At 35.1% G+C, this 16,776-nt stretch overlaps 2 protein-coding genes across 2 annotated transcripts; both read left to right on the forward strand.

The window, feature by feature from the left end:
- Window positions 1-115: 115 nt before the first annotated feature.
- Window positions 116-5,843, forward strand: LOC140972791 (uncharacterized). Its single transcript, XM_073435214.1, has 10 exons — window positions 116-551; window positions 2,144-2,245; window positions 2,920-3,144; window positions 3,534-3,592; window positions 3,672-3,763; window positions 3,886-3,998; window positions 4,436-4,498; window positions 4,735-4,853; window positions 4,951-5,013; window positions 5,492-5,843. Exons 1-10 carry the CDS (start codon window positions 138-140, stop codon window positions 5,601-5,603), a joined length of 1,362 nt encoding a protein of 453 aa, XP_073291315.1. The 5' UTR covers window positions 116-137; the 3' UTR covers window positions 5,604-5,843.
- Window positions 5,844-14,409: 8,566 nt separating this feature from the next.
- Window positions 14,410-16,466, forward strand: LOC140972792 (homeobox-leucine zipper protein HAT4-like). Its single transcript, XM_073435215.1, has 4 exons — window positions 14,410-14,946; window positions 15,166-15,449; window positions 15,544-15,623; window positions 15,911-16,466. The coding sequence occupies exons 1-4, from the start codon at window positions 14,739-14,741 to the stop codon at window positions 16,236-16,238; spliced, it is 900 nt and encodes a 299-aa protein (XP_073291316.1). The 5' UTR covers window positions 14,410-14,738; the 3' UTR covers window positions 16,239-16,466.
- Window positions 16,467-16,776: the final 310 nt, after the last annotated feature.

Below are 16,776 nucleotides of genomic sequence, written 5' to 3' on the forward strand. Positions count from 1 at the left end.
TATTTTAAAAAAAACTAAATAACTCATTTTTTTTTTAAAGAAAATCACTCCTTATTTTAGTATATATAATATAATATAATATAATATAATGTGGAGTATTTTTTTTTACCTTCGTAGCTTACAGCTTGGCACAAACAATGTCTCGAGCACAAAGCCTCGCAGACCCGATTAATGACCCAATCCATATCCAAAATCCGAATCCATCCGGGGATCCGATTTCATATGCTAGCCCTAGTCCTCCGTCACTATCAGCGTCTCGCATGAATCCTTCATCGACTCTGCCGGAACCACCAGAGGATACTGTGGCGGCGGATATTCCGGCTTCAACGCTCAAGAGGCATCGGGAGGATGACACGGAGGCCGATGCAGATGAAGGGGCATCAACAGACATGCCGGCAGCGAAGCGGCGTGTGGTTGCTACACAAGACTTGATATATCGCATCGTGGTGCCTTCAAGGCAGATCGGAAAGGTCATTGGGAAGGGGGGCCATCGAATTCAGAAGGTTCGGGAGGATACTAAAGCTACTATTAAAATTGCTGATGCTATCTCGGTTAGTAAGTTTTTATTTTTTAACTGATTGAGTTCTTTGGGTTTGTTATAATTCTCATGATCAACAACGGGTTCAAATATTATATTTGCGAGAGTTATGCTGCAGTTCTGATCATGGACTGTTTGTCCTATTTCTGGTGCTAATGTTATTTTAATTATATTTTATTTGTATAAAAACGGAAGGGATGTAATGTGTTGCAAAGAGGAAGCAAGAAGTTTGGCATCTGCTTAACAAAAAATAAATCCCAACTGTTGCAGTTTCAATTTTTTCGAAATAAATCTAAGATGTAAATATATTACTGGAATTATTTTCTGTTGTTTAAATTTATTAAGACAGTCTAAACTTTGGTACATAGTTGATTTGTTACCCAATTGGAGTGTAGAAGACATGTGATGGTAACAATGTGAAAATTAATTGGTTACGATGCAACTTGTGCTTGGTTTGGAATTCAGATTTTTGGTACCTATCATCAACTCGGGAAGCTGATGCTAATACTAGGGTTTAGGTGTATAGTCTTATGGAGATGAAAAAGAACAGCATGAGCAAACATGTCATCTTTAGTGGAGTTTTGGTATGGCCGTATGGGGGAAGGTGGTGGTGTTTATTTTTCATTATCCTGTTTTCTAACGATAAGTTTTAGGTTTTAGGCAAAAAAAACAAAGTCAAATTTAATGTACAAAATGAAGCTGGTAGGATATGACATGAAACTCACATCCTTATTTTGTTGCTCTGCAGTTCTATCTTAACAGATAGAGGAACTAGGCCCCTCTATATTTCTAACGGGATTTAGGCCGATAAGGTGGTGAGTTTATAAATCAGATCCAGGTTCATCACTTTCTTGCTGGAAATCTCAAATGGGTTCCGGACCACATCCATTTTGCGCCAAAGTCAAAAAACTAAATATCCATATTTACGTCAGATTATCTCTGGTATTTTTAAAATTAAAGTCTCATACCCCACCCTATCGCTTCTTGCTCCCACCCCCACTATGTTACTCCCACCCCTTATGCTTTCTTTATCCCACCCCATTGTATTATTCCCCACCCCTGCTGCTTGGTTTATCCCCGCCCCCATTGCTTTATTGCTAACCTGTAGACCTTAGTCTCAACCACCCCCCACCCCCCCTCCAAAAAAAAAAAAACCATTGGAGTGGCCCTGGCCGCATGGCCATTGCTCTCCCTCCTTACCTCCATCTGTGCAGCCCCCTTTTTCCCTCCCTTCTATTCTGTATGTGTATGGATGTTTGGGTGGGATTGGGATGAGGGGTTGATGGATCCATTTTTAGGTCAATTTAGCATCCTGTCAAGAAAAGAATATTGAAAAGTATGGATCCTAAAGGCAACCTTTTCTGGGTCTGGCTTATAATTTGGCATCCATAAGGCTAGCTCAACTGGGTCCGGATGCGGAAGAGACCCCACCATTCACATGCCTCCGTGTAATCATGTCATTTTCAGAATGGGTTTCTTGAGCTGATGGCCAGATTTTTCTTTTGAATATCTCATCCAACTTCCATTGTTATGTAATATTAGACCTTCTATATTTGGTGATGCTATTTCTGGCTGCGGATATTTATTGACATGACGGTTTTGCAGCGACATGAAGAGCGAGTGATCATCGTGAGTTCCAAAGATAGCGACAATGTTTTCTCTGATGCGGAAAATGCTCTTCATCAAATTGTTACCCTTATCCTCAAGGTACTGTAACTAGAATATGATGATGTTGTTCCAAAACTTCCATTTGGGTCATTGTTGTGGACATTGCATCTTGCTTGGTGGTTTGGTTCAACTTCATGTCAGTTGAATTTGTTTAGATTTTTACCAACTCGGATGTCATAAACCTCTAACATGTGCTGACTGCCTATGAATTCTCAAGATAAGAATCAGCAGATCTACAGTAGACTAAGTTTGACGTTAATACGTTAATTAATAATAAACATTCTTTCTTCTTTATATTGCTAGGGGTGTGCAATCTCACGACGAGACTGTTCTTGCTTATGGAGGAAAATTATTTAGAGTGGATAATATTTTTGTGGATTAAGAATTACAAATAGTAAGCTAGACTTCAATTTAAAGGAAATGGCTACAGACTTCCAAGAATAGGTATTTGCACAATCGATGCAACGAGGATTAATGGTTTTCTAACAAATAATATTAGAAAGGGAGAGCCGAACGTATAAGATTGTGTTACACATGTTTGATTGAGCCGGTGACTATATTTGAGTTCAAGAAAGTTCAGTGCAAGAGCCTTTGTTTGTTTCCTTCTACTTAGTTCTAGTTCTTGTTGTTTGCTGTGTCTGTCTTGTTTAATTACTGAATTTGTTTGTTATCTAACATTAATGTGGAACGTTTCTTTCCTACTAATTTTGAAGGAAGACTGTAGTGGTAATGTGGAGACAGCGAAAGTTGGCGCCGGACATGTAGCAGCTAATACAGTGAGGCTTCTGATTGCTGGTTCTCAAGCTGGTGGTTTGATTGGAGTTTCAGGTCAAAACATAGAGAACTTGAGGAATTCCTCTGGAGCAAATATTACAGTTCTTTCTCCTAGTCAGTTACCTCCATATGCATCCGCCCATGAGTCAGATCGCGTTGTGCAGGTTAGCTGATGGGGGATCTCATCTTTCATATCAACATGGTCTTGCCTATCAAGTGCATAGAATTGAAATTGTACTGTAGATTCATGAGTATGTTATACTGTTTTTTTCCTTGTGCACTGCACCATTCTCTTGCTCGTTCTTTTTATATGAAAAACGATTCATGTTCTAAATTTTATAATATCAGTTCAACGGATTATTATCTTTGTGTCATATGCAAGGCCTAGTGAATGACGCTGGACCTGCAAAACAATTTAAGTACTCTCTTTGCATGCCTGATGGATCTAGAATATTGAGATCTACAATTAATTTTTTCCATTATCAATGCTTCCCTAAAACTGATGAAACTCTATTTATTGATTCTGTGAGTGTTACTCGTTTTGTTTTCGCAGATATCAGGAGATATCCCTGTTGTTCTTAGAGCTGTAGTTGAAATTGGTTGTCAACTTAGGTGAGCATTGGTGGTTCGCATGGTGTTAATTCTCTCTACATATCTTTTTTTTAGTAATTCTGTCACTCGCTATGTTTAGAGAGAACCCGCCGAAGCAAGTGATATCAATAAGCCCAACTTATAATTCTGGTTTTCATCGGCAGCCTCAACAGTACTTGGATCCTGCTTCTGGTACTAACCCTTTGCATTCCAGTATTACAGTTGAATTTTGATAGCTTAATTGCAATATTTGGTGAAAGTAACCATGTTATATTTCCGATAAATACACATACTTAGGACTAAAAATCTTGCAGCTGAATATGTTAACCTGGATTTGTTGGTTCCTGAAAATTTGGTGGGTGGGTTGATTGGGCGGTTCGGTGCTAACATCTCAAGGATCAGAAATGAGTCCGGAGCAAATATCAAGGTATTTTGAATTTACCTGCATGTGTCCTCTGCTGTTCGTAGCAGATTTTACTTTGAAAATAATTGATTGGGCGATGCTCATGCATATTTATTTCTGGTAGTTTCTACTTCGTACAAGGCAAGCAGATCGTTATTCATGATTGAAGGAAATTAATATATTAATATCACCACAAGTTTTATTGCGTTCATGGATATCATTTTGCTATGGCAAGCAATGACTTATATACGTTGAATTCTCACGCCCTCTGTGAAACAGGTTGAGAAGTTGTAGATTGTGTCAAAATGCTCATCTTTGTTTTGTTTTCTTTTTTTATGTTTACGTCCCATCAAACTTTTGGAGTTTATACAGGTAAGTTATGGTTTCAAAGGTTTGGATATTGGATATTGTTATCTTTTATGTATGATTTACATGTCCTTTTCCCTCTGTTCTTTATGCAGGTTCATGGTGGCCGAGGTGAACAAACACAAAGGCAAATCCATCTAGGTGGTAGTGCTCAACAGGTAAAGTTTCTTTTGCTTGTACCTTTTTTTCCTCTTTTCCTGGTAAAATCCGATGGTATTTTCAAGTGATTCACTAGTCAGACTTGCTTATCACAAGAAATCTTTTCTGCTAATCCTGTTGCGTTACTAGACCATTCGATCCATCCCTAACTAATAGGACTACTAAAATTACTAATCAGAAAAAATTTGGATCTGAGCTGCCATTTTCGGATTCTTGATGCCAATATCTTTGTTAGGTTGCTCTTGCCAAACAACGTGTTGATGAATATGTGTATGCTGAGTTGATGCGACAAGCAGGTGGTCAACTGCAACAAACTTCTGTTCAATCACAACAATTACCAATTCAGCAACCAATGTAAGTTGGTAATTTTGGTCTCATCCGGATTTGATTTTACATGTGTTTCGAAAACTTCTATGAGCTAAGCTAATAATAAGTGCTGTTATTTGCACAGGCATGGCATGTCAGATGCACTATACCAAGGTTACAGCCATGTCCACGGTCTTTATACCAACAGGTTTGTATCTCTGAATATACTCTAACACTTTTATATTTAACGTGCTTGCATCTGCGACAAATTTTTATTGAGTGTTTTTTATATAAATGAGAGGCTGGTGGATCGTTGCATTTTGTGATTGAGTCTTGATCTTTCGCTCAAAAGTTGATCGACTCTCATATACAATGCATTTTAATGGTTTTGCAATTGAGTCTTGATCTTTAGCTTAAAAGATTACCCACTCTCATAGATCATGCGTTTTAATGGTTAATTAATAAAAAGTGTTCGTGAAATCATTTTCAAATTCATTTCAAGTATACATTATCTATCAATTTAATTCATTCAAATGTATGCAACACTAAATGTAATAAAAATTAGATTTTCGAAAAAAAATGTAATATATATTAGACAAACTCGGGATTGCTCGTAAATATGCCATATGAATAAAGACTACTTATTTGAGGAAGATGCAATTGAAGTTTACCATGAAATGTTGCAGTACTCATCAAGCTGGAATGCTGCCTTCGCTTCCTACATTGTATGTGCCGCCGCCTACAACAGGACAAGCTCCTTACTATGGCCATCACCCGTACAACGCCCCACCATTATAGGTGTTCGGATAAGCTTATTCCTCCCTTGTGTGGACGCCTTGTCATTTTCTGAAATTTTCCATGCAAGAGTGCTATACTGTTTGTGCTATTTTATGTCATTTTTAAAACTCGTTCTAGTGATTGGTAGCGATTTGTTTTAGGCAACGTTCTACGTGGGATCCTCTACTATCTATCTGGTTTCACATGATGCGTTATGTAACGAGAATCTTAGACCAATAAATTTGTGTTTGAATGTGTGAATTTCTAAAATTTGTCTATGTACTTTCTAAATCCATTAGGATTAATTTGATCAACTGTTATTTTACATTTTATATTAACTAAAATAAGTCATTTCTTGCCTTCAGTGTTGCTTATATTCATATTATAGCAATTTTACCCCAGTATCGTAACCAAGAAAGGTTGGTCGAGTGGAAAATCGTTTTCCTTGAACAAATTATTATCATGTAAAAAACATAAAAAAAAAAAAGCATAAAGTTCACAATTAGTTGTTCTTCAATCAAGTAGTTATCTAAGAAGTTATTCGCCAAATCCTCAACTACCCAAATAAATAAAAACTTTGATTCTTCCATGAAACCAAAATTTCTTGATGATTTCACCTCAAAGATTAGGCAACCAAAATCTTGAATCTTGAATTATGCACACAATGGCACGTGCGCACTCCAAGAGAATCAATAGGGGGAACTGTGGATTTGCAAGGCTGGATGATAGAGTTGTATCTGTACGGAGAAGTTATTCGTTGTTTTAATTATTTTAAGCAAATGGTTGAATTGTTGAGATGTATGTGTGTACAATTGTTTGACCCCAAATGTCTGAAAGAATGGAGCAAACATGACACGTGGTGTGACAGGTGCAGATATTCATTTCATCCCTCCACTTCCATTGTTTTACTATAATTTTATTGATGGGAATAATGCATTTCGAACCGTTAGATATTTTATGTCACATGAATGATTTGACACATTAATTGAAATAGTATGAATTGTTATCAAATGATTAGTAAACACTTAACCAACTTATTAGGATATATGTAACGTTGACAACCAAAAATTGATTAATAGGGGAGAGGAAAAAGAAGAAGATATCCATTATTGATTCAATGAAATTTTGGGGTTTTAGTAATATTTATAAGCATGTTTGTTTGGATCACAAATATCTGGAAAAGCTTTCTTTTTATGATTCATTAATTTGAATAAAATAAAAATCGAAATAGAAGAAAATATAAAAATGGAAAAATAAGTCGACGAGTTAGGAGGCAAGATCACGTGAACGGAGCAACTGTAACGTTTTGGAAGGATTCAGGTGGGGTGCAACGACATGATTGTTAAGCATTTTGAGTGGTTAATAATTCTTCAATTATTATCTTCAACCACATCATAACGGGCCCGCCAATTTGAAGTCTCGAATAGCGTCGGCAAAAAAAAATCTCGATCCAATTCGAATTTCGCTCCACTCCCGTCTCGAAAAAATCTTGATTCGAGTTATCGAGATTTTTCCGTCTCAATCAATGTCGAGAGAACGATTATGAAACTAATATCCTCCCGGCCCAACTCGATCCGATTTTTTAATTTTTTTTTAAAAAATATATAATGTTATTTTTTAATTTTTTTTAAAAAATATATAATGTTATTAACACGTTGATTTAGAATATTGTGATTTTAGATAAAATAATATTGGACCGAAATCTTTATAGAAATTGACTAATGTATTTAAGTTGGTCAGCCCATAGATGACAAATTAAATGGTTAACCAATTCATACAAAAAAAAAAAATCACATATATAAATACTATAATTCGAATAAAAATATAAAAAATAAAAGAAAACTTATTGTTATTTTCTATATTCAGCTTAAACTTATAAAAATAAATGGACCACATTGTTGTTCTTACCACTATACATATCGCAATATCCTCTCTTCATCTGAGTAGATATTGAACTTTCGGAATATCTTCTCCGTACTTGATGGGATCCCTAATTTTCGCAATCTCGGATTTTCACGTCCTGATAATATCGGGTACGGGATTGGGAGAAACAAAAAGATTCCCGATTATTATCGGGGCGGGAATGAAATAGGAGGATTATGGCACGAGTCTCAAATTCACCCTGCAATGACAATCCTCATATTTTAGCTGTATTTTGAATTTTTAGTTAAAAAGTCATTTGATTATTAAAAATAATTTTATTTCATACATTTTTTCGTTTCTTCTGTTTCTGATAACGATTATTGAAGTGAAATAAAATTATTATCCTATTCTCATTTATTATTTCATTTTAATTTGATTTTATCCCTATATTATTCCATTTCAACATATCAATCATGTCCTTTGACATTCACTTTCGTATGCACGGAAACTTGAGCTAATCAGATCAGTGGTGCAGGGTGTGAAATGTTTTTGGCTATCTATTCTCCATATCCCCTCTAACATCCTGGATGCTATATATGCTCATTGTAGGAAGTTTGTGTTGCCTTCCAAACGTCCCCCTATAGCATGGAAAACACTGTGTAGACCGATTGAAGATGGGGGATGGGAATTGAAAAATCTTCATGCTTGGAACAAGTCTTTATTTTGTAAAACTCTTTGGAAAATACAGTTGAAGAAGGATAACTTATGGATCAAATGGGTGCATAACACTTATAGCAATCTTGGTAATGTGTGGCAATGAGAATGGCCTCGAGAGGTATCACCGCTAATCAAGCAGATTTTTAGTGTTCGGGTCTTAGGGATGAGTTGATTCGTGTGTTGGGCTCGACAGATGCGGCTATCCTCCGATTGTACTCTCAAGAATGCGTATAAATTCTTTACTCGGAAGGAAGGAAGGTGGGTGGCCTTGGAAACCTCTTATAGCTAAATCGTTCATACTGTCGAAGCATCGGTTTGCACTATGGCTTTTTGCTCACACAAAATTTCTTACTTGGGATAGACTTGGTTTTATCCAAGATAACTCTTGTGTGCTATGCTCTGCTGCGACAGAATCTTGTGCTCATAATTATTTCAGGTGCAGCCTGTCGAAGATTATTTGGGATGGTGTCCGTGAATGGCTGGGCATGAGGAAGTGTATGGGATCGGCGGACACTATACTAAAAGCCTTCCGAGGAGTCTACCGTGGTAACTCTATGCTCAACAGGATGAGGATTATGGCACTAGCAGGTACAATTTATCATATTTGGAATGCAAGTAATATGAAAATATTCGAGAGTGAAAAGCGTGATAACTATCACCAAGATTTTATTATTTCGTTGTATTCCTAGTGCAATTACTGTGGTAGATGATTGTAGAACGAATTGGCCAGCGGTAGAGTCGGCTTGTGTGAATTATCCAGGGGATATCCAGTGTAGTTGTACTTGTATTATTTTTTTACTTTATTTAATAAAATTAATTTCATTAAATGAAAGTAATTTCATTAAAAAAATCATAAAGAGAGATATTATCCTTGAAAATCATCAAGTTTCTCAGAAGAGAAAAATAATTATCGTACTATTAATATAGATTAATCATAATTTAATCCATGATTAGAGGTCCCCCTCGTGTGCATCCTAGTTGTCCCATGTGATTGGCTTCAAAATCAATGCAACATTTGACCAATTTTAATTCCCTAATTCATCATCAACCATGTGGATGTGATCCGTGACAGCCATACTCTTCAAATTGACAACCATATTTTTCCAGCATATCTTTAATAGTTTTTTTTTCCCTTTTAAAACCCAACTTTTGGTGATATTTTATTGGATATACCAACAATTTGATTCAATGCTTTTATAATCATTGATTATATTCGATTGTTTGTATTTATTTTTTCGCACATTCAAATATTAAATAATGTATTGTAGTATCTTCAAAAATCTTGACAGTATGACATCAACCTATACAATATTTTTGTTATGAAAAGAATAACTTTGAGTTATTCTATGATGTCAAATTTAATTAAATAAGTTTGTAGTCTAATAATTAAAAACAACAACTTTTAACATTTAGTTATTCAATTTAATTAAGGGACGGATATGGCCATTAACATGTGTGAATAAAATAAAATAGAAGGCTATCAATGGGGTCGGGTGATAGAATATGATGAGCCATATCAAGAAATCGTGAGTTCAAATTTTCAATCTTGCACTGTTTTTGTCATCTCAATTTTGAGTGTGTTACACAGAACTTGTCTAGTGTGGTTTACCTGATCATCGTAGGGATAACATTGGGATGGGGCGAGGGTGGAGTTGTCTTTTCCATCTTCGTCTCAATCCTCGTTTTTGTAATCGAGGATTCTTTATTTAATATCTGCGGAGATTAAATATCCATCGGGCTCATACACCCCGTTCACAAATATTAAATCTTCATGCTAGCTTCAAATAATTTAAAAATTGTAACAAGATGGGTCAAATTTGTTATCATCATCTTTGAATTCACATAAATTAAATCATCATCTCCATCAATGCTTTAAATATCGGTTGAATTAACAAAAAAATCTTTAAATTCAATTATAATAATCCAATTACTTCGAGTTTTCTTCGAGAGCCTCAAATCTATCGGAAAAATTGTCATGTTTAAATCAACGTAATTTACATGATACTAGGTTGATTTTTTTAATTATCTAAAATACATAAAAAAATAACGCTGTTGATTTCTCAAAGTTGAAAAAATAAAAATAAGATAGAGGCGTCAATTGAATTAAATGGGCGACGATGGAGGGCAATTGCGCAACAGCGACGGGAGTAGGGACGAGTGTGTCAGTGGGAATCACGTGGGATGAAGGGGTCGGCAAGGAATTATCCTTAAATCTGGGGGCAAAATAATCAAATCCCAGAGATGTTCACGTGCGGTGGGACTATATATGTCGTGTGGTCATGTGTCAAAATATTTCAATTATTATAATAATAATGTTATTATTAATATTATTATTGGGAAGAAAAGAGCAAAAAACATTAAAAGTAAAGAGGGCCCCACATTGTGTCGTGTTTGTCCCCTCCACACCCACAGATCCAGTTTTCCCCAATCATTTGTTACACCACCTTCTCTTTTATTAATAATCTTTTTAAACTTCTAAAATCGTAAAGTTTTTTTTACCAATTTTTTTGTCTTGAAAAATATATTCATTTGAATTAAATATAAAATACAAACAATGTCCTACAATCTCTTGTTTTTTTTTTATCTAGAAAAATCACAAAACATCCATCAATAGAGATAGTAGCCTCAATATCCTAAATGATTTTGGATCCAAATTCCAACTACTCGAGTGAAATGTGAAATGTTCGGTTAGTTGAGTTGAATTTATATAAACTTAAAAAATTGTATGAGACGGTCTCACGGATTCTATTTCGTGAGACGGATCTCTTATTTGAGTCATCTATAAAAAACTATTATTTTTTATTTTGAATATCGGTAGGATTAACTCGTATCACAGATAAAGATTCGTGAGACCGTCTTACAAAACACATACTCATATAAAAATCTATACCTCATCGAATAAAAATAATAATAATAATAAAGATTTGGTTTGTTTTCTCGTGTCTCGTCCGACATGGGCTCGTGAGAAAAATTAATACCAAAAAAACTATAGAAATTATAATATTTCGATTTTACCTTATAAAAACAAAAAAAATCAATTATTTTTTAATCTCATCATGAAATTTGGAAGGAGAAAGTAAGTGGGTGGTCGGAGAAATAATGAGATTTGATAGTATCAAGGGTGTAATGATTATTCAAAAAGAAATTCAAACAAGTACACAAGAATACAATGATTACAATTGTGGACCAAAACTAGATGGAGACGGGTCAGTTTCAATCTTTCCAATTATTTTCTATTTGTCGGTATTCTGTACATACTCATTCAATGCTTTGTTTTCCAAGCACTCAATTAGGGCCATGTTTGCTTTTACTGATACTGTTTTTTTGTAGGCAATATCTTTCATTATTGTCGTCTGTTTTTCTTGAATAACAAAAATTGTGTGAGATGATTTCAAGTATAGTATTTTGTGAGATAGATTTTTTATTTGAGTCATCTATAAAAAATTATTAATTTTTATGCTAAAAATATTATTTTTTATTGCAAATATTAGTAGAATTGACCCGTCTCACAAATAAATATTCGTGATATCGTCTCACAAGAGACATATTCTTAACCAGTCATTTGAGAGCAAAAGTTCCACTTCAAATCAAACAGGCTAATTGCCGTTTACTCGTGCTGATTCTCGGTTAATTACGTGACATCTATCCCGACTCAACTAATCGCTATGTATTAATGACTTCAAATTTTCATTTATTATTTGATTTTTTTTTAAAAAAAATATTTATTAGATGTAATTTTATAATAAATTTTACATGGAACACACCTTGAAATATCGATTTGAGAGGCCACCCTAACAAAACAATCAATAGTCGATGTAGTACTATTAGCTTGCGTTTACTTGACTTGATTAGAATCAAACTACCAAAATTACACATCTCACCTATCATTATATTATTGCATGTCAAGTATTATTTAAACTTCATATATTAATATAATTTATTTACTAAATGATTTGTAAAAGCTTATTTATAATTTACATTTATATTTAGTTAAATTAAAATAGTTAAAATTATAATATTTGAAGTGTGAAAAGAATAATAATAACAAATTAAATATAAAAGTTTTAAATAATTATTACTAACTAAAATTGTATGGTCTTATATTTTAGATTATGCAATATTATTAATATTATATTATAAAAATAATTAAACACCTTTAAAGAAATCATGTATGTATTTATTTTCAATTAAATATTATTTTTAAAAAATTCAAGGAACATTACAAAATAGTTAATCATAAAATATTTAAAACAAAGAAAATTAAATATAAAATATAAAAAATGTGAAAATTATATAATAATAAAAAAATCAAAAATCATAATTTAATTTTAATCAATTAAAGCAAACATTTTATAATTTATCTATAATTATTTTGACTTCTATTTAATTAATTTAATAATCACAATATAATTTATTTACATAATTAAATTATTAATCTGGTAAAAATGCGTGTATGGGAGAAGTGAGGAAGAATCCAATGATTGTGAACATTGTGGGCGTTGGATAGGAGAGGGACAAGGCAACGCACGAGTGCTCCCCTGTGGTCCCACGTGCCGCCACGTGGGCGAGCATTACATGATCATGCACACGTGAACCCCATGCTCCCATCCCACGTGATCATCCTCCCTTCTCCCCAGACCTTTCCAACTTAATTATTTATTTATTAACTGTTATATTATTTAAAAAATTTAACATCACTTTCTTCTTCTATTTTTTTAACAGATATTTTAATTTCTATTAACAAAACTAAAAGTTGTAAATAAATATTGTGCAACAAAAAGAAAAAGGAAGGAATCTCTTTTAAGAAAGACTTATTGTTATTTTAAAAGCGTGTACGGTCATATTAGATAAATCCTATAATAACATTATTTTTCATTTGTTTTATATTTTTAAATCTATTTTTGAAATTAATTTTCAGGTACAAAACATCAAAATCGACATGGATTACAACAATTTTCCAAAATCTGTTTAGTCTCCTTTTAATTTTTTGTATGTCATAGCTTCGATATTGACGACTTGATATGAAACAATTATGTAAACAAAAACTAAATTTATTATATCTGTTCAAGAGACATGAATATATATATATTTTTTACTTTCCATTCTATTCACATCGACCAAATGTATGGAATGTGTGGCTCAACGTGTTTGTTATACATCATGTACCAGACTCGGGCCCGGTTTGTTTAAGGTATATATGAGTTCGAGCACGGCCGAGTTTTTATAATGAGATTCGAGCTCGACTCGTTTTAAAATTACTAAACTTGAGAATAGCTTGAGGTCGGCTCATTAATAGCTCTTTTATCATGTAACGAGTATGACTCAAGCTCGATTCGTCGCGGACTCTTTTTTGAGCTTATTAAACAATATAATTTTCGAGCTCGTCGAGCATTTATAGTTAAAAGGGCAACGAAGATATAAGAATTTAAAGAGATAGACTTATCATTTTATAGTCTTTCAATCACTTCCCTTACACTCAAATTTTGATGTGAGATGATACAAGTTATTATCGTATCCTCAAGTCTCAACAAACTAGTTCAGTCGACATAAACTAGCTGAACATCCTTAAACTCGATCTCGACTCTATAAAATTGTTGAGCTCGAAATCGAGCTCGATTCGATAAATTTAACAAAGAATCTGATCAAACTTTTTACTTAACCGAGTTCCAAGTAGCTCGCGAGTGGCTTGATTCGTTTATATCTTAGTTTATGTCCAAAAAATATTATAATAGCGATAAATTTTTAGAAATATTTCANTATTTATGTTTCATCCCTGGCATTAAAAGTATTATTATGAGATTGTTAAAATTTTATCTAAACTAAGGGCGCCATTAATTGCTACTTTAACGTAATTTACCGAAAGAAGACAAGACAACCTTGGAGATTTTAAAGGCAAACCCACATGCATCACTCGCTTACTCCGGAAAGTGGACCCACTCCTGAAAGTTTGCATTTATCACTCTTTTAAAAAGCTTCGCGCGTGGAGTAACTGCGCGGTACTCACGAGATAAATCATAAGCTCCGTCTCTCTTCCAGTCAACGGTCAATGGTATAAAAAGCCTCTTTTTAATGAAGTTACAGTTGTGAGAGAGTACGGTTTGACTTAACCATGGTTAAGAAAACCAATTCAAAGGATTGAGACCATGGTTAATAATTAGTCAAGTCACAAACATACATGATGGCTGAAGCCAAATCCCATAATCATGATTGAGCCAATGGCCACCTCTGACACATGTCATCATTGAACATCTGCCCACTGTATCTATACTTCCTTTCATTCCTTATATTGCTCTGTATCTATAGGTCCTTACCTAAGCTAATTCTCTCTCTTTGTTTCAGTGCTGTAATATATATATCGGTTGTATATATCATTCTTGACCCTAAGAAAAGCTGTGACTCCTTTGCCAAAGAAAAAAGACCACCCCTGTTCTCCTCATTCTGTCCCCTCTTGGTTATGTTATTTTCACATCAACTCTCTGTAAAAGATACAGGGATTGAGATTTAAAGAAAAGTTTTGTTGTTTTCTTTTTCTTTATATTATAAGAAGGGGGAGAAAGAGATAGGATTGTGGAAAGGATGGCTAACAAAGATGATGGTTTGGGTTTGAGTTTGAGCCTGAGGTTCCCGGAGAACCAACATCAGAATTTGAATTTGAGTCCGCCGGCGGCATCAGTAGTTCCAGTCCCTTTTCCGTTGAATCTGTTTAGATCTCCGTTACCATTTCCACAACAGCCGCAACAGCAGCACAAACCTTCGAACACCGATGCATTTCAGATATCTGCTGGTAAATTTCTTGTTTCTATTAGTCTCCACGTAAGGTTGATAATTCCTTTTCTTTTATCATTTCTCGAAGCGTTAAAGGTGAAAACTTTTTTCTCAAAGATAAATTATTCTATAGGAGAACAGTTCACCTCTCCTCGTTGAAGAAAAACATTTGCATGTATAGTTTGTTATATTTTACCCTCGAGATTGATCTTCAAAGCTTGTATCTGTACATTCTCAGATCGTGGTGGGGAGACAAGACCATACTTCCGAGGGATCGATGTGAATCGAGCAATAACTGTGATAGATTGCGACGAAGAAGCTATGGTTTCTTCCCCAAACAGCACAGTTTCAAGCGTGAGTGGGAAGAGGAGTGAGAGAGAAGAGAACGAAGCAGAGAGGGCTTCCAGCTCATTTGAGATGGAGGACGACGGTGGAGAGGCGGCGAGGAAGAAGCTCCGCCTGTCGAAGGAGCAGGCGGCAGTTCTGGAAGAGACTTTTAAGGAGTATAATACTCTGAATCCGGTGAGTAGTGGCACTTTGGTAAATTTCCTTGTGGGTCGAGGGTGTTTATCTAATTCTTCATTACTGAGATTTTTTGTTTTGTTTCTATGCACAGAAGCAAAAGATGGCTTTGGCTAAACGGCTGAATCTGAGGCCCAGACAGGTGGAGGTTTGGTTCCAGAACAGAAGAGCAAGGTTAGTTACAATTTTTCCTTTTGGAGGGTATTTTGGTCATCGTGTTAAATGTCGATTCATGTCTCTTAGATTGTGCTGCTGCACTTGTACTGGATTCAAACATAGATCTGACGCCGCTGAGTTTAAATTTCTTGCTAAAGTTAACTATGATTTAAATAATTCAAGAAATCAAGGTTGAAAATTGTCGAATTTGTGCTTCTCTTCCAACTTTTATTTGATGGGTGACTCCCGATCTTGTCCATATCATATGCAAAGTAAACTTATCTGATTTGGTTACGATGATGCAGGACTAAGCTGAAGCAAACCGAGGTCGATTGCGAGTACTTGCGACGATGCTGCGATAATCTTACTGATGAGAACAGACGATTGCACAAGGAGGTGAACGAGCTCCGAGCATTGAAGCTATCCCCACAATTCTACATGAACATGAGCCCTCCCACAACCCTCACCATGTGCCCTCAATGCGAACGCGTGGCTGTCTCGTCAGCATCTTCATCAGCCGCTACGTCCACTGCAAACGCTGGCATCAATCGCCAACCCACGAACCGCCAGCTCCAGTTGCCTTTGGCCTCGTGGGCGGCGATCATCCCACCTCAGTCAGTCCCCAGACCGTAGGGTGAGGGGACAAGATGGTGATATCGTCGAGACGCATGGAGTGCCAGTTCTGTGTTAAAATGTAGGTAGTATGTGTAGGAGATGGATGAAAATCTCGAGAGAATTTGTTCTTGGATTAGTGTTTTATGTTCACTTTGTTCTATGAGATGTTAATTGTATTTTCTCATTGATGGATGAATATGCTGAGTTTTGGACTGTTGATTTATTCGAATCCATTTATTTATTTAATTTTTTGGGTTCATTTTAATCAATACAAGGATGTAAAATTTCATTTCTCGAAAAACCAAGTTGAAGTCCATAAGATTTTTCAACTTTGGATTCTTGGCTTGGCTGGCTCATTTGCAACCAACATGACCCTATTTAGGAAACGGTGCCTAATAATCAAATTGTCAAGGGAGTCCACCAACATTAATTGGGCTTCTTATTTTTGAACGATCACATACGTGAATTTAAGCTGAGTCATGATGGACTAGCCCAGTTCTCGAGTTTCACTGAGCGACAATTTAACTAATCGGGATCACTAGAGGAGCCCAAACTC

Source organism: Primulina huaijiensis, chromosome 3 (assembly GCF_012295235.1).
Source record: "Primulina huaijiensis isolate GDHJ02 chromosome 3, ASM1229523v2, whole genome shotgun sequence".
Classification (NCBI taxonomy): domain Eukaryota; kingdom Viridiplantae; phylum Streptophyta; class Magnoliopsida; order Lamiales; family Gesneriaceae; genus Primulina; species Primulina huaijiensis.